We start from the raw sequence: 20891 nt of genomic DNA on the forward strand, positions 1-20891 counted from the left end.
TAACCGTTCCATATTCTGTAGACCCAGTATTAGAATGTAGTAAATTGTGGAGAGAGTGAAATGTCAAAGCAATGTATTGTATTATCGAGTGATTTGGATCTTAGATATTCAATATAGAACAAATTCCATTAGCTGTAGACTTCATAACTATAGAACATTAGGATAATTCAATGTTGAACAACTCTTCCTATTCGAATTCTGCTTCAAATTTGAATAATAATTCATTTCGATTTCTAGAAGTGAAACGTAATATCAACACTAGAATCAGATGATACAGATTGTATTAGAAAACGAAAAGAAAATAAACTCTCCAATAAACATTATTTTTACTTTCCTTGCCCTATTATCATAGGTAAGGAAAGTATTGCTTTCCAAAAAAATCAAGGTACCCTAATTCAAGTTTTCTATACGTTTCAAGGTCCCCTGAGTCCAAAAACATTATTTGTGTGTGTGTGTGTGTGTGTGTGTGTGTGTGTGTGTGTGTGTGTGTGTGTGTGTGTGTATGTCTGTGAACACGATAACTCCATTCCTAATCAACCGATTGACTTGAAATTTTAAACTTGAGGTCCTTATACCATGAGGATCCGACAATAAGAAATTCAATAAAATTGAATTCAAAATGGCGGAAAAAATGGCGGATAATTGCTAAAAAAACATGTTTTCCACGGTTTTCTCGAAAACTGCTCTAACGATTTTCTTCAAATTTATACCATGGATAGCTTTTTATAAGCCCTATCAACTGACATGAGTCTCATTTCTGAGAAAATTGCAGGAGCTCCGTAATATTCTTGAGAAAAATGGCGGATAGTTACTAAAAAACCATGTTTTTCACGATTTTCTCAAAAATAACTTGATCGATTTTTTTCAAATTCATGCCCTGTATAGTTATTTATCAGCTCTATCAACTGGCATGAGTCTCCCTTCTGGGAAACTAATGTGGGGTCCACCCCATCCTTGATAAATTGACTTAGTAACCTCCTTCTCGTGCATGAGGTAGGTAGGTAGTGCAGTTCATAAAAAGAACACGTAGTCGAGATATTTCATCTGTAGAACAGCTGTTTTGACGACTTTAAAAAAATGAGGACTAAGAAAAATCATCGAGGTTCACAATTTACACAGAGGGAAAAGTACTCTGAAAACAATTATATTTACACATATACAGAAGTCTGATCGTAGTTTCAAATATGAGCAAGGAAAGTTGTGTGAGTGTACCACACCAGATTTTTTCATGAAGGTTCTCCACAATTTCAAATAAAAGTTTATCAAGAATAGAATTATTTATTTCAATTTATAAAAATTGGTAAGTTTAGTAGAATTATTATAATAACCAAATATTACAGAATAATCATTGAATACTTTATTAGTTTTCACAATGCATACACATATTGATTGTTCTCATCTATAAATAATTGTTTTGAAAAATTTAACAGTACCTTCAATACTCATTTGTATAAAATATGAACTAAAACTTGTAATATTACTCACGAATATTCACACCTGCAAATTACACGCTTACTTTTCTAGATTATGTTGATGATTTATGTGCATTTGAATCATTCCTTTCAGATGAATGTGATAATCATGTTTAAAATAGGTTTTGTGAAAAATATGCTATACTATTTTAGTTGGAGACCAACGGTAACTTATCTAGGAATAAAAATTATCATTATACTTGTCTAACTATTTCGTGAATGTTCATTACTCAAGATAAAAAGTAGGCCTATATGTCCTCTGGAATTGCATTAATTGTTATTCGAATACTTCAAACGAAACTAGTATTTGTTATTCCGTTGATAGCAGCGTAGTGCTGGTGGTAGTGTGAACCTCAACAAAATACATTATCCAATAACTACTATAATAGCCTACTTCGTTATTATAATACTAAAAATACTAGTCGATGTTGAACTAGATCTTTGGAAGCTATCAACTCAACACTTATTCAACAATAATGAGTCCATTGCACATAAGTTTTCTATGATCAATTAGCCTATCCCTTACACTGTCACCTAATGCTAGCTCATCTCTGCACGTTTCCATCCTTCACCATCACTTTCTTCCACTCAAATTATAATTGATCCTCCCTGGAATCAATCAATTATTCAACTCTTTTCCACTTGGAGTGTAGACATTATTATTTATTCTTCAATCGAACGATAAGCTTTTGAATGAACCTTCCAGTTCCAATCCGATCAGTTGATTTCTTGGTTTGCCAATCCTCTTCTTCAGATCAGCGGTGTATGCCTCTGACTGTTCAAGCCATTTCAGATACTTGCCTTCGATCAGTTCGGTTGTGTCCTCTGTAAATGAAAAAGAAAACTATTGAATAATCATTCATTAGAATCTAATATACAAAGAGGGTTTCTTGTTGTAAGCAATAAATGATTTTGAGAATAATATATCGAGTGTTACTGGAAATTGTAGAAGTGAGAAGGGTGACTTGGTAATAATTAAGTTCCCATATTCCCATGAAAATATAAATTCATAGTCACTCTTGAAATTATATGCTAGCGTAAACTTAAAGATGAATTTATTCATATAGTTCTCTATTACCATAAATAACAAAATATGTAGTGTGATAAATAGTAACAAGTAAGTAATAAATGGCAAAACAAATTGTCGTACGTAGTGTGACTTGATTATTAACTTCTCACATATTAATATTCTCACTCGATATCATAGAATATAGATTTTTCACCATAAATATTTGATGCTCGTAAGTACATTATGCTTATATTAGAAGAAAATGTTAATTTGCTTCTCTATCCATAGAAAAAGTAGAGAATTCTTATTTTAAGTTGAAGGTTGAACGTGGTTCTGTATTGAATTACTGAGCATATATTGTATACTCATCCAACTCTGTACGCACATTATTGAGTGATAATTATTTAGCACTATGCAGAAAATTAAAATCAAATTGAAAAAGTAGTACCTCAAAATCGCTTAATCAGATTTTATTCTAATGTAGCCAGAACTTCATTTCATAAGATCCAGTTTATTGATCAAATTACTTTCTTTCCGAGTAGAAAAAAGCAGGTACCATGAAACTTCTCTACTCAATAGATTTGAAGTAAAGATTTTAATCTCATCAATAATCAATGCAGATTAAAAGCTTTCCAATAATTCCCGAAATCTGGGCACAAGTTGGAATAGAGATCAATCTCAAGGCAAGCAAAGAGTTCGCTGTTGCCTGAATTGATTCTTGTATCGTCACTCTCTATGTTTTCAACAGAGGATTGATTGGTGATTATACAAAAATCAATTGAAATATAGTTGGAAAAAAGAAAAAAATAGTTAATAATAGTTATACTATGCAGTTGGTCGGTGTGCTTGGTGGTGCCACCGTAGTCCAGGGGCATAATGTCGAGTGGCACGAATTCGTTCAAGGTGTTCACATCTGGATGTAGATGCAGCTGAAAGCAGTACAAAAGCATACATCAATTGCGAATTTGAAACAAAAATGACATAAAAAAGTGGGTAAGTTGGATCCTCACAATGCAGATTATATCAGAAGTGCTAGATTATTTTATGTTACATATAATATAATTAAAAATATGTAGGCTAATATTGGTATTTCACCGTAATTCAAGGGGTTTGAAATCCTCTCTAAACCTCTGGGATTTTTTTCTTATAATTTTGTTCGATTTTCTGATATTAAACTATTGATATGATATTTGAATTATAGATTCATCATTCTACTTCCAAAGATTGACGTCTTATTAAAACCTCAGTCTAAAGTCTTAGTAATAATATCCCTTGTCATACTGTCTTGATGGGGAGTGGTCATTATAATACCATGTAATCTGTATGCAAGTATTCTTAATTTAAGTTGAAACAAGACTAAAAATAAAACTACTATTCTTATTCGACATAGTTCAAGACAAGTTATTTCAACTATATATGAATGAATTTACTGACAAGTTGGATTAGATCTGATTGCATGAGTGGCTTGACCAGACACAGAATCTTGTCGATCAGTGAGAAAGTGTTGATGACGTGCACTCCCTTCAGTCTTACTGGGTGGCAATCCTGAAAAATAACATGAATTTTCGAGTATTTAGAATATAGTATATTTCGCACCTATGGCCGAAAATGAGACTTTTCCAGCTCGAAATCGGTTTTTAAAGAGAATTCGGTTTTAGAAAAGATTGACAGCCAGAAAAAACATTTTTGCCCGTGGTGCGAACGCTATTTTTTGCCACACAGAAAAATAAACAATATATACAGGATGATTCTTAATTATGGTAAAATAATTTAATACATGATAGTAGAGGTAAAAATAAGAAAAAATATTCTTATAAACATCTATCCATAAACGCATCATATCGAGCTATACAGAGTGAAAGATTTCGCCCGGAATTCAGTTCCTCTGGTGAAATACACCGATGCTGAATTGTTTGGGTTGGGGACTAGTTTTTAAAAAACTTATGCTGGATTCATATGGAAAAATATGTGAAAAATTGAATAAAACTAGTCTGGAAGCTGCAGTAGTGTGAGTAGTTTTTCAGAAAAAAGTTGAAATATGCAACAAATCTAAGTAGAAAAACACAGACTTCTACGTTGGATGCCCAATAACTTTCTTTAATGACGACGAGTAAACAAATAATTTTTCACAATAAAAATTGTAGAGAATTCAATTCTGAAAAGAATTATGTAGGCTGTGTAAACTCAATTCAAATAAAAGTTGAATAAAATGTATTCTTATGTAGTACATTACACCACAAAAATGTGCTGTTTTATGAGTAGAGAACTAATATTAACTCATAGGTTGTAGCTGACTGCAAATAAAATATTCGTTTTTTTATGAAAAGTTTGATTATTATATGAAAGTAACATGATGTTCAATAAAGTGACCTCTGTTGTTCCGAATGCATATGTTCAGACGTCTTCTCATCGATTGTCAGACCCGTTCAAATATTCCAGGAGTCTGCTTTATCATTTCTATTCCGTTCAGAATCCTTAATCGGAGTTCTTCAATGGTATCAATCGGAGTATTGTATACTAAGGTTTTCAAGTGTCCCCAAAGATAAAAATCCGAAGGATTTAAGTCTGGTGACCAAGCTGGCCATGGTACTGGCCCACCTCGGCCTATACAATGTATCTATTGATTTGGAAAGCTGTGATTCAGGTGCTCTCGAACAGCAACACTGAAGTGTACTGGAGATCCATCATGCATAAACCAAATGTTTTGGCGCAAATGGAGAGATACATTTTCAAGTAAGATAAATAGCTCCTCTCTCAAAAGGTTTAAGTAGATTATGCCATTAAGCCTGGGAGGAAGCTCGAACAGAAGTAGATGATCTCCTATGATTCCTGCCCAAATGTTCACTGAATACTGATGTTGTGGACGATTAGGATTGATGGCATGAGGATTCTCATCTGCCCAAATATGTTGGTTGTGGACGTTAACGATAGTTGTTCTTGTAAAGTGTGTCAGTAAATAAAACGGTTGTTCAAAAGTTTGGGTTAACAAGTTTTTCTAAAAACCATCTGCAAATATTAGCATGGGGAATACAGTCTCGTGGCAATACAGTATGAACTTTCTGGAGGTGGTATGTCTGTAATTGTTGCTCCTTCAGTATCCTCCAAATAATAGATTGATTGACATTAAACTGCACTGACAATTCTCTCGTGCTCTTATCTGGATGTTCATAAATTTCATCAAGAACTTGTTCTTCTTACTCAACAGTCATAGTAGATCGGGGTCTACCTGCATGAATATGCTCTTTGGATATCAAAGAACCTGTTTCAGACAGACGTTGATGAATAGTGGCAAAAAACCTTGAACTTGGACATACTCGGTTAGGAAAGTTCTCTTGATACAAACGTCTTGCTTCAGTACTATTACAGTGTCCCATTCCATACATTAAATGCATGTCAGCTAATTCGGAGTATGGATAATGTCTAAAATTACCTGCCATTTTTCAAAAAGTTAACATTTAACACAAAAGCAAAGTAGAATGGCTACAAATAACTGGTTAATAGATTAAACAAAAAACACAGCTTGGTTACAGTAGGCCTAACTTACATTTTGTTGTTTTGTTCAACAGTGAGCTAAAATATTTCTGAAAATAACTTTCAGCTGATAATTTCTTTTGAATATTTTCTTATTTAAAACAAAATAAATCAGCTGTTTTGGAACAGCTGTTATTTATATCCATGTTTTATTTGCAATCAGCTACAACCTATGAGCTATTAGTTCTCTCCTCATAAAACAGGAAATTTGTGTGGTGTAATGTATTACATAAAAATACATTCTATTCAACTTTTATTAAAATTTACTTTACACAGCTTACATAATTCTTTTCAGAAATAAATTCTCTACAATTTTTATTGCGAAAAATTATTTGTTTATTGGTCATTAAAGAAAGTTATTGGGCATCCATCGTAGAAGTCTGTGTTTTTCTACTTAGATTTGTTGCATATTTCAACTTTTTCTCTGAAAAACTACTCACACTACTGCAGCTTCCAGACTAGTTTTATTCAATTTTTCACATATTTTTCCATATGAATCCAGCATACGTTTTTCAAAAACTAGTCCCCAACCCTAACAATTCAGCATCGGTGTACTTCACCAGAGGAACTGAATTCCGGGCGAAATCTTTCACTCTGTATAGCTCGATATGAAGCATTTATGGATATATGTTTATAAGAATATTTTTTCTTATTTTTACCTCTACTATCACGTATTAAATTATTTTATCATAATTAAGAATAATCCTGCATATGAGAATAATTGTTTATTAAGCACTTCTGAAAGCATAAGTGGAAGGTCATAGCTCTAGCAAATCTGAGGTAATCTGAATATCAGGAAATTGTCCAAGTATTTTTATTTTTATTTTTATTCAGATTTTTCTAAATATCGTAAAAGATCATGTTCAATTCTGTGGGAGGTTGAGTTTATACTTTTTTATTCTTTCAAATGACAATAAGATGATATTATTATAAATGTTTTAATTATTGAATAAAAACTCAAATAATGAAGTTTTTTGATCAGCTGTTTCAGCACACTTAAAATTTAGCGGCCGGAAAGGGTACTCTTTCCGGCCTTAGCCTTACTCATGGCCTTAGCCGGGAAGAAACCTGTTCTGACGTCTGCAAACAATGTCTTTCAGATCTACGTAGGGACTGGAAAACAGCTGTTTTCTGTGCAGTGTGGCAAAAAGACAATGTTGATCAAATTCAATTAAGGCTGTGCATAGGCTAAAAATAAACTCTCTCTACTAGTGATATTTTTCAAAGTTTTTCGATTTCTATACTATCAAGCTATCAAAATGGAATAGTTTTCTCAAGAAAACATTTTTTTCGATCTTTACTTTTTGAGATATGTGAGATATGAGCGTCTAAAGTTTAAATTTTTGTGACAGAACATTTCAAATTCGGTAAGATATGAATCCATGGAATTTAGAGAATGAATTACTCATGGTATTGTTGATTGAATAAAACAAAAATATCAATTTTTGAGAAATATATTCAATTTACCAAATAGTATATTTCGCACCTAGAGCAGAAAATGATATTTTTCCGGCTCGAAATCGGTTTTCAAGTCCGAGGCCATAGGCCGAGGACTAGAAAAGACTGAGAGCCAGAAAAACATTTTTGCCCATGGCGCGAACGCTATTTTTTGCCACTCACAAAAATAAACAATATATATATATATGAGAATAGTTGTTTACTAAGCACTTCCAAAAGCAAAAGTGGAAGGTGATAGCTCTAGCAAATCTGAGGTAATCTGATATCAGGAAATTGTCCAAGTATTTTTATTTTTCATTCCAATTTGTCTAAATAACCTAAAAGATGATGTTCAATTATGTGGGAGGTTGAGTTTATACTTTTTTATTCTTTCAAATGACAATAAGATGATATTATTATAAATGTTTTAATTATTGAATAATGAACACAAATAATGAAAAATTTTTTGATCAGTTGTTTTTTGATCACCTTTCTTAGTTCCATGTTAGCGGCTGGAAAGGGTAGGCCGGAAAGAAACCTGTTCTGACGTCAGACGAGAGTCGTCTGCAAACAATGCCTCTCAGATCTACGTAGGGACTGGAAAACAGCTGCTTTCTGCGCAGTGTGGCGAAAAATAACTATTAGTTGAGTAAAGGTGGATTTTTGTTTGTGTGTAAACTTCCCCAGTCGACGACAATAAGCATTGTTGACATTCATATTGTTTAAATTTCAAGTGTGCTAAAACAGCTGATCAAATAACTTTTCATCATTTTGTGTTTATCATTCAAGAATAAAAACATTTCTAATATTATCAACATATTACCATTTAAAAGTATAAAAAAGTATAAACTCAACCTCCCTGATTAAAACATAATTGAACAATAATCTTTCAGGCTATTTAGACAATTTGAAATCTACACAATCTGAGATCCTCACCCTGTCGTGGTCGATGACGGCATTTACGCACAGCTTTAAACCCAGCTTTATTTTTGGTCATTTTTTAAAATTCAATAACTTTCTCTAAAATTGATATTTTTTTTTATTTAATCAACAATACCATAAAGAATTCATCCTCTAAATTTCATAGATTTATATCTTACCGAATTTGAAATGTTCTGTCACAAACATTTTAACTTTAGGCGCTCATAGCTCAAAAAGTAGTGATCAAAAAAAAAATCCTGAGAAAACTATATCATTTTGATAGTATAGAACTCGAAAAACTTTGAAAAATATCACCAGTAGAGAATTCATTTTTAGCCTTTGCCTTCACTTTTTGTTATTCACAATAATTTCAAACATTACAGAACATAAGAAAATATTGGAACATCACAAAAAAATCAGAAAATAACACATTATAGGTTGATAATAGAGTAACCGGTTATAATATAAATATAGAAAATAATGGAATAATCAGTGTCAATTATTTTGAGATCTTGTATGAAAAAGGTTTTTGTGAAAAAATCATAACAATATGAATTTGTGCTTTAACCAAAATGCCTCATTTGATCTTCTAGAGAAATTGATCCATTTTACAATAATGATAATTAATTACTTCATTCTTGAGCAATTAGGCTGCGTTCCAAAACTTGATTATAGGTATAATAATTTTTCAACATGTGGTTGACAGTACGTTGTAGGGAAAAATATACAACGTCTTAACAGATTTCAATTTTATTCTTAAGAAAACATGGATAATTAGTATTTCTATCAAATAATATAGAACCTATAAAATATAGCTACCCATAAAATTTGATTTTCACAACTCTTGGAAAACACTGATCACTTTCTTTGATTGAAATCAATGACCACTATTCAAGTATAAAGCAATTTTGATTTAAATTTGTCTTCAGTAAATTATTTTAAATTCCTGACTTTGATTGAAATTGTGGTTCATCATAAAGGTTCATATTCAGATTTTGGCTCATTCATGCTATTTGAATGCCGAAAATGGAATGTTAATTAACCAATCTGATGAAGTAGAATAGGTCGTAAATATGACTATTCATTTGATACAGTTGCTTTTAAGGAAATTATCCTACAGCAGGTTGTTTACAAAATTAAAATAGCAAACAAACCGTGACAGAAAATAATGATCGCATACTCAACTCCTTAAATAATATTATAAGAGTAGCTACAACCATCATCTAAATCAATCCAAGAGAAAATCAGGTCTAGATTTGATTCTGCGCTGCGAATTATAGTAATGTGAATTCGAAAGTTCCCACTGTTGCCAATTTCTAATACATTCACTGTCCATTTCTCCTCTCTTGGATAACGAATGATTTAGGTCTATAAAGGTTCTTCCGGTATTTTGGACGATCTTGATGTCTACAGTCTATTTCCCAACACTGCTTACTGTTTCGTGTTGAAAAGCTGTTGGGTTGAAACAATATGCCATCTACCATTTTTCACTATATTCTATATATAGACTATTGAAATTAGTTTTTATATTTTATACTATAATTATTATTTCTGATTTTCTTTGAAAGCGTTCAAAAAAGCAGAATCTTTTGTAATTGAAATATAGTTTCAAAATTGAAATTTGAATATATTATTATCAGGAACCCTATTACTGAAATATACACATGTTTCTATTCAACTAACTATTGTTGGCCCATAAAAGTCGTTAAATACGATTAAAACTATTAATAATATCAATTGAAAGTAGTGTCACATTAAACCTTCATAATAATGTTTTTCTATATGCACTCACTCAATATTCAATTATCTCGCTTCAAATCAAAATAGGCATAGTTATTAAGGTACATATTATTTATAATCCAATAAATTATTTTATTTATTTATTCATTTATTCATATGCAATTACAAATATGTTTGAAGTACAGCATAGCCTCTTAGGCCATTGGGATTGTATTACAGATTTGAAATGATAATAAACGAGTCAACATTTTTGTTGCATGAATAATTCTGTGATAACGAAGGCCAGTAGGTTGATAGAGCGGGCCCGATCACCGAAAAGTGATATGGACCTTGAACTTGGCATCAAACAAGATTCTTTTCTCCTGTTGATAACTTTCTTAACACTCATTCATTCTGTTGGAAAATGATGAATAACTAATTTTTTTCTCTCTATGGATTTGTAGATTCTATTTAATGATCACACTCCGTTATCTTCCACTCTAGAATTTACCAACCAATAGGATTTTTCGGTGCATAGTTTGACACAGTCAAATATAATGAAGAATATAACATAATCAAATATAAGAGCTTTGATATTCAATCCCTCCAGTGAATTCGAAACATCAATGTGCCATTCAACCTAAAATCCGTTGTCACTGGTGGGGCTGGAACGATAATGTTCGTTGGAAGATAATCGTAGAGCAATTGAGACTTAATTACTATACTGAGTTTGGTTTCTAATACTAACTTATTCAGTAGGATCAAAGATAATCCTAATCCATTTGAAATATGAATGTTTTCATCATATTATTATTATTATTATTATTATTATTATTATTATTTCATTCATCACATGACAAGTGAGTGTTTATTGCAGTCAAAGTCGGCCTTTGGCAAGACTTTGGTGCATTACTAAACTGAAATGTTCAAAAATGATCTCACAATGGATGCTGTGCTGAGAACAACTGCTTTTTCCATGGCATATTTTGCACTTTTCGATATTCCCATCTGACAAAGATTTGCTGACACTTTTCTAGTTATAACTCCAACCGTGGAGATAATGACAGGAACAATTCTGACCCTTTTCTTGCATCCAGACATCCTTGATCTCAGCAATCAAGGGAAGGTACTTGGAGACCTTTTCATTATAATACTGGTCCAAGTTGTGGCAGCATGGTATGCCAACATCTATTAGTGTTGTTTCCTTGGCTACCTTATCCATGAGGATGATATCTGGCCTATTATAAGCAACTGTTCTGTCTGTCAGCACCGACAGAATTATTATTATTATTCTTTACAGAAAATATTAAATCTTTCAATCTTAAATAAATAATATAACAATCATTCAAGTTATACCATGGAGGAAATAACAAAGATTGGTTATTCTATGGTTATGCTGCAAACACTATGAATGAAATGAACTGCTGCAACACAAGATACAAGCAATTCAATACAAGATACGCATTTCCCAAGCTTTCGCTAAACATAATAATTATGTTATCACAATTCTGTATAGTAGGTGTACTGCGATATTGGGTATTGTCTCTGACCTGAATGTAGATCATGAACTTGCGCACGGCGCTCATGCAGGTGGATACGCGTGCGAGGTGGCCGAGACAGAGGCCCTTCATGTCGAAGACGACCACATATCCAGGCAGGAGGCCATCCTCGGAGATGCAGACGTCGTTGAACGCGAAGAACGTCTTGAGTGCGTCGTTGAACACCAGCTTGGACGGGTCTGTGTCGCGCATGCGATACAGTAGCACGCGGTAGCCCTCTGGCGTCAAGCGAGGCAGCTCTGTCATTGTACTGCACACAATACAAAACCCATTATTAAATAAAAGTGATGTACCGTACTAGAATAAGCAGTCATGACATTGTGCTGCACAAATACAACACAAATAACTGAATAAAACATAATTAAGGTTGGTCACTAACGACAGGATATGAATGATGAACATGAGTGTATATACAAGTTCTTCATACATTGTTGTGTCAACACAGTGGAAGGCTCCGAACAAAATAATAAAAAGCTTAGGTTTTTTCATCTTCGATTTGTTGTTGTACATTTTTTCTACACTACTCTATTTGAGGTATAATTTTTTTATATAATTGTAATACAAACACTTGTTTTAAGTGTTTGGTCAGAAAATTAAACAACATTTTATAAAGTTGAGGAAACATAACCTATTTTCTTGACTATTCCAATGATTCGAAATTCGGGGGAGGAACAGTTTTGGGCTGTGCCTGTTGATCCTCCACCAAATTATTTTAAAAATAATTTTGTATCAATAAAAGAATAAATAATTATCTGTAATTTTCCAGTGGTTCATCTATTGTTATTGGTTGATTATTTTATGTTAGACGCCTGTAGCTGATGACAAAACATGCATCATGTACACACATGTTCATCATGCATATCATGTCGTTAATGGCCAGCCTGATGCTCTAGAATAGTATCATAAAAATAGACAGTGGTGTCATTGTGCTGTAAACATTGTACACATACATGCATACAGAAATTGCTTGCTTGATAGAATAGAAGGTGGAATAAAGAATATTCTAAAATTTAAGCTAATTCACGCTTAATGAATAGTGATGGAATGAGAAATGCATTTCACAATTTTTATATCAATTACAGCTATTTCAAAATGTTAAAACAAATGATAGATGTGTGAGTGTACTACACCAGCTGTGTTTAAGTCTTCAAGTAGACATACGAGTATTCTCTATTTTAAAATATTGTTGAATTAATATATTATTCATTGTTCAATTTTATTTTTTAGGGTAGAAATGAATTCTATACTACCCCCTATGGGTCTACTTTGATTGAATGAACATGTTATTGTTGAGGCGTTGAGTATCTGAGTGGGCCTACTCTTTCTTATTAGAATAATGGAATAGAAATAATGGAATAATTAGAATAATGGAATATTCTCAGGCTGGTGAAATTGCAGGTCTATACTCGTATTGAACGTTGTCAATCTTTTTAATTTTGTTTCAAGAGAATTTGACAAGCCCAATGACGCAATTCCATGAATTTTTCAAATTTCAGTACAGAACCAGCCCCCCCATAAATTAATTGTTTTTGAACCCCCCAAACCCCAAGAATTTATAATGCTCAGGCCCGGTTGCACAAAATCCTGTTAGATTTAAATGTCACGAGAACCAAATAGACAAGCATGTACCCCTGTGGGTACCCCAGAACTTGACGTGTATTTTTTGAAGTATTTTATACTCTGTGCTTGAATTAATAAGATTAATAGAATTGAAGTCTAAAAATATTGAATATTTATTAAAATTTTTAATTTCCTCTTCAATAGTCATTCTTATATACTCGGACCAAATGTTATGCTCTGCATCCATAATAAAGAAGTTGGGATGGTTAATTTAAATTTCATACCGCCTGTCTTAAGTAAGTCTTTTTGACCATTTTGACGATTTTTTGTGAGAGAATGAAAACGATTTTGAGCTGCGGTCTAAGGATCTATCTGGTCTGTTGCGAAATGGACATATTCGACTTGCAAGAGTGAACGTTATTCTATCAAACAAGGAAAACTCTGGCGAAATTTTTACGGCCACTCATCAGAAATGGTAATCAGTTTGAAATGAACCTCGCTGACTCTCTCATTATTTCCCCTCTCCGCCCAGGTACACACATGCAACTCACCAAAAATACTCTCACCATCGGTTAAGGTCAACCTAGAAAGTTTTCTGCCCATCACATTTTCTCTCTCGCTCTTCTCTTATTCTCTTCAATAAAGTCACTCATTCGTCAATCATCCAATTTTTTTTCATATTCCGTTTTCAATTGTCTGTAGGTACGTTAAAAGGACGTTATTCTTAAAACCGTTAGTAAAAGAACCTAATACTTAAAATAGTAGTAGCATCTGATTTCCAATGATAGTCTATCATAGATATTCATGAAGTGATAAAGTTTTTAATGATATGACAGATTATCATAGTTTCAACTCTTGCAACTGGTAGTTGAATAATGATGATATAATATAATTATATGACAACATATGCGTATAACAATCCTAAATATCCACTACCAACAATGGAATATTGATCTAATCATAGAGAAAAGATACTGTATCATAAACTATATGCTATCATAAAGAAATGCTATTATACATTATGTTTAAAGCATTAACATAATATAATTAATTAATATGTGATATCATCATACACATATGCTATCTAAACAAATATATCATCTATATTATGCTATATATTTTCTCTATAACTCTATAATTTAATTCTGACATTGGACAAGAAATGATGCATATGATAAGATATAATACACCTTAACTAACAATAATTATTTATTGTCATGCACCTCGTCACAAATAAGTCTCATTATCATCCAATCATCATACAGTACTTGAACAAAGCTACTCACTACATGTCGAAGGAGGACTTGAGGACATCCCATGTCCAGCCTGTGAACAGATCGGAGCATTGAGCTCGCACCGTGTAGTAGTTGTCGATTGTTGTCTTGGTGCGTTCCCCGCTGTAGTAGCAGCTATGTAGGAACATCATTATGTGTTCATCTGTTGAAAATAGTCAAATATTAATATTCTATCATTTCTGTTATCACTTAACAATCAACTTGATCATCTTATCTTCTGAAAGATCTCTGTGAAAATTATGAATTTATTTAGATAATGCAAGTCTACTCAACTATCTTTTTCTCTATATGATTCGTATTTAGTGCAATTGGATTTGTGTTTCGTAATTCGATTTTCTAAGATCGATAAGTAGGCCTACTTCATAACTTATTAAAATGTAAAATATTCTATGGTAAATTTATAAGTTTAGAAAGTTCTTTATTCAGCGTGACATGTGAATTGATAGAATTTCCAGTTGTTGTTATTTGTATTTGTTTTCCTACTAATCACATTTTCCTATAATGATTGTAGGTTCATTTTTCCCCAAAGCTATAATATATTTTGAAACTTAATCAAGAACTCCAAAACTCTATTTCTTCCAAAATACAACACAATTACAAAATAATATAATATTAAATCACAAACTCATAAATTATCGAAAGTAGCCTAAGTGATTGAAGAATTTTAAGGTTTTTCGCTTCATACCGTTATTGATGGTGAAAATTCATTCTGTGAAATTGAAATATTGCAATACTGTATTTTTCTTAATTACTTCAATGAATTAGGTTAAATGCATGTAATAAAAACTTTTTCTGTACGAATGATGTACCATACTTGAATCGGGTATAGATTCAGTTACCTGTCAACCATAAAGTTGACAAGGTCATTCACATAAATATAGTAGGTACAGACTTTAATTGCTACCCAAGAAACGTTCAAATGTCTTACAAGTTAACCTCAAACATTTGAAATGGACATTATAGGAAGTATTAATATTTTTTGTCTCCAAACGTGTCAAGGATTAAATAAGTGGATTCGATGTTGAAGAAATTGCCATAGATTGTAAATAAACAGGCTCTATAGTGAGGTCCACATTATAATGGCAGTGTACGATTGACAATACTGTTGCTGTCTTCTTCTATCATACAACAAAACAGATAGCACTATCTCTCTCTCGCTTTGCAATGTTGTCTATTTGCCAGAATATTTTATATTTACTTTTGACAGTGACTGTACAAAACTGAAGAAACCATATTCTCAGCCGTCATTTTTTTCTTCATTCTATCAAAATACTTGAGTACACAAGTCGTATAATTGATTTAAAATGTATTTTTGAAACAATGAAATAATTTTCAAACATTACCTTACGAGAAACACAAATTAAATTTAACACAAATTAATTTAATTTTAATGACATTTTAAAAGTTGATAACTAACCATCCTAGACTTCATCCATGCTTAAGTTAGCCTACCCGTATAGGTTAGACCTACTCGTACCGGTATAAATAATATTGAAAAGTTATTTCAGAATTAATCCATTGAAATTACTTATTTTTAAATAGGATTTCTATTTTTCTATTATTTTTAAAGGAAATTGGAATAGAATACCTACCAAATAACTCAATTTCTGTTATTTTGAAATTCAGATTGTTGTATCACAGCTTTTTAAATTAGCCGCCATTTCAGGTTTGTATAAAAATCTGATCTCAGTCATGAAAGCAAATTTTTGAATCAAATTATGAAAAAATATATTTTCTTGATCAATTTGACAATGACTTGATTATTTTATTAAGGGAATGATAATTATTATTAGATTAAATTTAATGGGATGAATTGAGTAGGTAACAGCTGTGTACAGTCAGTGGCAAAATGGAGAGACTTGGCAACGTTTTTCTCCTATCTTTGTTCACTGCCATTATAACGTGGACCTCACTATAGGCATGTCACTGCATTTGTTATTACAGTGAATGTGTGTTCCGTGTCGGCTTAGTGACCATGTATGAGTTGAACTTGTATTTTTCTGCTTGTTATTCATATCCTAATTTTTTGAAGTTAGAATTATTTTTAAAATCACGGTAATTTAGTTTGTCTTTTAAGCACGAATCTTACCCAATTGCAAGTACAGGCCATAAATATTAGGATTTTACTTGCCATTTTCATTACTATACAAATAATGAATTGAACATGTTCAATTATCTGAATAGCCTACTATTGTTTCAAGATGTGAAGTATTTAAAGAAATTCAGCAATGAATTCAATTTCCCACGAATGGATTCATACATTGCATTGATATACAGAGTGTTTCAGAAGTAGTGTCGAACATTTTAGGATATTGTTCCTGGATGATAGGAGAGTACAAATGTCATATTTTAAGTGTCCAATACTCAGCGGCTATGCATGAATGACCACTTTTCATAATTTTAACATCAATATCACATTTTTAATTCCAATTTTATTCAATATGAAGCTTTGAAACTCCATATGGCCATCCAGCTGATTTTACAATGTTTTTCAGATGATCTTCTTTGCTCATGATCATGCATGCTGTACGAAAATAATTAATTTCTCAGTTATTCTCTGACCAATCTTAATAAATGAGGTATCCTTGAAGTCTTGATAAAATTTGTTAACTTTTTTGTCTTTTGTAAAATTTTTGTAAAGTGAACGGTTTTCGTGAAATTTGCAATCAAAAATTTAAAATGGCCGCCATTTTGAAAATTTACATCGAAAATGTCTTATTTTATTTCTTAAAGTTGAGTCTTTATAGCATAAATATTCATGCCAAATTTCAGATCAATACAATATTTCGTTCTTAAGATAAAAATTCCTATGTGAAAAAAAACGGCAGCTATAAGGATAACCGCTGAGTTTTGGACACTTGAAATACGACATTTGTAGACTCCCATCATCCAGGAACAATACCCTAAAATGTTGGACACTACTTCTGAAACACTCTGTATAGTAGAAATTGTATTTCAAGAGCAGGTTTCAATTTGTTGAATTAACATTTTAAAAAGTTGAATTAGTTCGTCCGCCATACGAATCCCATGCAACTTGATGTTGCGCTAATGAATTGAAACCTAAAAAAATATTGTCTGTAGTAATTTTAAACACTGCTGACACTTGATTTCCAAGAATTCAATATGAGCCCCCATGTAGGCACCCCCTTGTCGGATAAAATGTGTGTTGAAGGTTTAAATTGAATTGTTTTATAAGTGATTTAAAACATTTGTTTTGCATGTTCAAGATTTCTAAATTTTCCTCAATTCAAAAATTAAATCAACTTTGTTTTGAATGTATAGTGCAATTTCCAACTAAAACTCCAAATCTTTTATAATTAATTGAATTATGGGTTTTTGTAATAGATTACTGGTCTAAGGGTTCATGAATTCATCTCTTCCATTCATGTGTGTATTTGGTGTTTACCAGATACAATCACAAGCATATACCTAATATTAATGATTGAAATACAATACCTGTTAATTTTGGTAAGTGTGGCTGGTGCGCCAACCAACTTCGTATGTTATCCACATCATCGCTGTGATTTTTAGGTATATCAACCTTCTTGGCCATAAACGGATGTTTCAACTTCATTTTTGCCTGCAACAAGTTATATTAATTACTAATGATAATATTATACTATACCGTCTATAAATACAAAATCTCATTCTAAATTAAATTTGAAATTCTCTATTCTCCGAAAAAGATTAACAATACAATTATATTTGCATGTAAAAAATAAAAATACATTTGATTGGGGGCTCCTCTTATGGGCACATGCCTGTGAGAGAGGAGCGAGTTGTCTAGTAGCATCCAATATACATAATCTTAAATTTAACTATTCATATGAAAAATATGACTAAATACAATAAAAAAAATATTTAAGAAAGAATAGACTAGTGTAACAAATAAAAATACAAATAAATACAGTATTCACTTTTTTCAGGACTAACACTTTTTCGAAATAAGATAAAAATAACATCAAGAACTCACCAAGTTATAAAAATAAATCAATTATATTTTATGAAATATAAAAGAGTACTTGATGCTTATTTTTTTATTTCAATAAAAAATTCTCTTCAATCCTGGATTGGTGAATGCATGTAAAATGTATCCACCAAAAAATAAATATTTCCTCCAATGGATAAATCATATCATAGAGCTTCTCAAAGTTGTAAGGTTCATACATCATAATATTATTTAAATGGTCTGAACTCTACTGAACTGATTAACTTGACATTTTGCATGAAGATTCTTTATTTACCGAGGATGGTTATAGACTTATTTTCATTTTTAGTGATCATTTATAGTTTTAATAATAGAAAAAAATTTCAAATTTATTCAATTTGTGATATAAAGTTTAGGTGAGATGAAAGATTTATTTTTTTTATACTGAACTTCAATCTAAATGATAGTAAGCTGTAGACTATCAAACTTCTCTTGTGATATGAAAATTGGGAGAAAAAATTCATAACGCAATATTGAAACTTATATCTTCTTATCAACACGTGTGTGCAAGGAATTGTGATTGGTTGCATTGCAATTGACAGAATCGTTTTGTAATTGAAAAATCATTTTGATTGTGTCATATTTACCAGATTTACTACTCTGTAATCTTGACTATCGTCCTTGTAGGAAAAACTAGAATTAGGGTTTTTTATTTCTTTATAATAATATTTGTAATTATTATTTCTTTTACAAGATAATGATTCTGCATATCAAAATAAGTACTACTCATAATTATTACAAAATCAAATCTTAGGGGGTCAAAAAACGTCAGCAGTGTTTGAAATTACTACTGACGAAACTTGATTTTTTCATAATGCGGGGGGGTGCGTTTAATGATCCATACTGTAGAACAGTTGACTAATGACGTAAAAGTTATTTCCAATTCATAGAATTTTTTTGTTCTTGAATAATGAATATATTAAAATATCCTATTATTAGAAGAATACCATATTATTGAGCTTTACATTTTCTAGGTGAAACCTCGAGAGGATTCCTAAAACAGTCCTATTGAGCTTACTTAACTATCAATGCTTATTCATAGCTATTGCTTATGCATACTTTATTGACATGCGTTGCATGGTGTACCGTGACTGCAGACTGCTAACTTTCCATTTCTCTATTGAAGTCACATGCTTCCTATCAGAGCATCATATCTTGGACTGTATTATGAAATCTTGTCAATAGGCTCATTATAGGCTTACTTAGGCCTACTTTGTAGTAAATTCTTCCCGAGCTAATTTTAAAATTCTAATATCGTGATGCCATGCAATTTGGAAGGCTAATCCAGCAGTTCTTCCAGTCAAAATCTGTACATTAAAGCCCATTCTACATCTTTGTTGATTTGTTTTTATTTTATTTTGCGATAACTAGCTATTTATGGCCTTGGAGAATGATGTTGATAGGCTCCAACTTATTTCGTCGATGATTGATGAATCATTCTATCATAGTGCTGGATAATCAATGATTGTTTTGAAATAAGCATCCGTCATTGAGAATGTACTGTAAACAATATATCAGGAAATTTAATTTTAGAGCTCTGAAGATTTGTGAGGTACGGTAGTTAACTAATGAGAGCCTTTTAAAAATTGAAGAGAAAACGTAATTTGAAAGATATTAACATGATTATAGAGTAAGCATATTACACCTAGATGACACATAAAATATAATTATGGAACTATTCAACCTCTGGAGCGCTCTTAAGCTCTTCTTACTACAGAGACTATTGATGTAATTTTTACTGCATATGCTCACATAAACCGAAATTGAAAAAAGAATATAAATAGAACATTTTTTCACGTGAAGCGCCCATGAAAATATTCCAACATTCAAAATTATATTAATTTCATAAACATTATCGTCAGAGTTTCAAAAAGAATATTTACTATTCTACTGAAGATTTTTCATTCTCATTTTCTTTCATATGATTTACAATATATTGATGAATTGTTCCAATTGGAAAAATCCTCAGCCTTATTATTTTTGACTACATTAGGGAGTTGGGGGGGGTCACCCCTGCTTTTTACGACTACAATATTGTTTGATATTATAGATTCAGTATTGGCTATTAGCATCTAGGCTACTGATTTGAACTCTGTCGGATAATCATCGGAATTGAATTCGTCAATTAGGCCACAATTCAACACGAAATTGTTTAGTGATAAGGCTGTCGTTTCTCTCTATACCGTAATCTTTGTAATGATTCGTGGATTATTACATGGATAAATAGTATGATGACATGCACAAAAACGAATTAAACGTAGATGCAATGACAAACTTGTTAATGTCATTGTCAATTTCTGCAGGATTTTGATTACCATATTTGTTTTTATGCAACATAGTACTAGAAGATTTCAATATACGCAGTACGGTATATTAAACTATGTCTTTCAATCAATCAAT

General features: G+C 31.7%; 2 protein-coding genes across 2 annotated transcripts in view; one reads left to right on the plus strand and one right to left on the minus strand.

Annotated features, from left to right (window-relative positions):
• LOC111044098 overlaps positions 1-20891 on the plus strand; it is a 153779-nt gene that overhangs the window by 61897 nt on the left and 70991 nt on the right. The gene's annotated exons all lie outside the window — the stretch shown is intronic.
• Positions 1259-20891, minus strand: part of LOC111044097 (alpha-tocopherol transfer protein) — a 31833-nt gene continuing 12200 nt past the window's right edge. The window contains exons 2-7 of the mRNA XM_022329165.2: positions 17960-18083; positions 14495-14645; positions 11640-11898; positions 3916-4026; positions 3308-3410; positions 1259-2297 (exon numbers count right to left, since the gene is read on the minus strand). Of these exons, the coding sequence (XP_022184857.1) occupies positions 2143-2297; positions 3308-3410; positions 3916-4026; positions 11640-11898; positions 14495-14645; positions 17960-18077 (897 nt within the window). The 5' untranslated portion in view covers positions 18078-18083 and the 3' untranslated portion in view covers positions 1259-2142. The remainder of the gene's footprint in view (positions 2298-3307; positions 3411-3915; positions 4027-11639; positions 11899-14494; positions 14646-17959; positions 18084-20891) is intronic.

This window comes from Nilaparvata lugens, chromosome 3 (assembly GCF_014356525.2).
Source record: "Nilaparvata lugens isolate BPH chromosome 3, ASM1435652v1, whole genome shotgun sequence".
Taxonomy (NCBI): domain Eukaryota; kingdom Metazoa; phylum Arthropoda; class Insecta; order Hemiptera; family Delphacidae; genus Nilaparvata; species Nilaparvata lugens.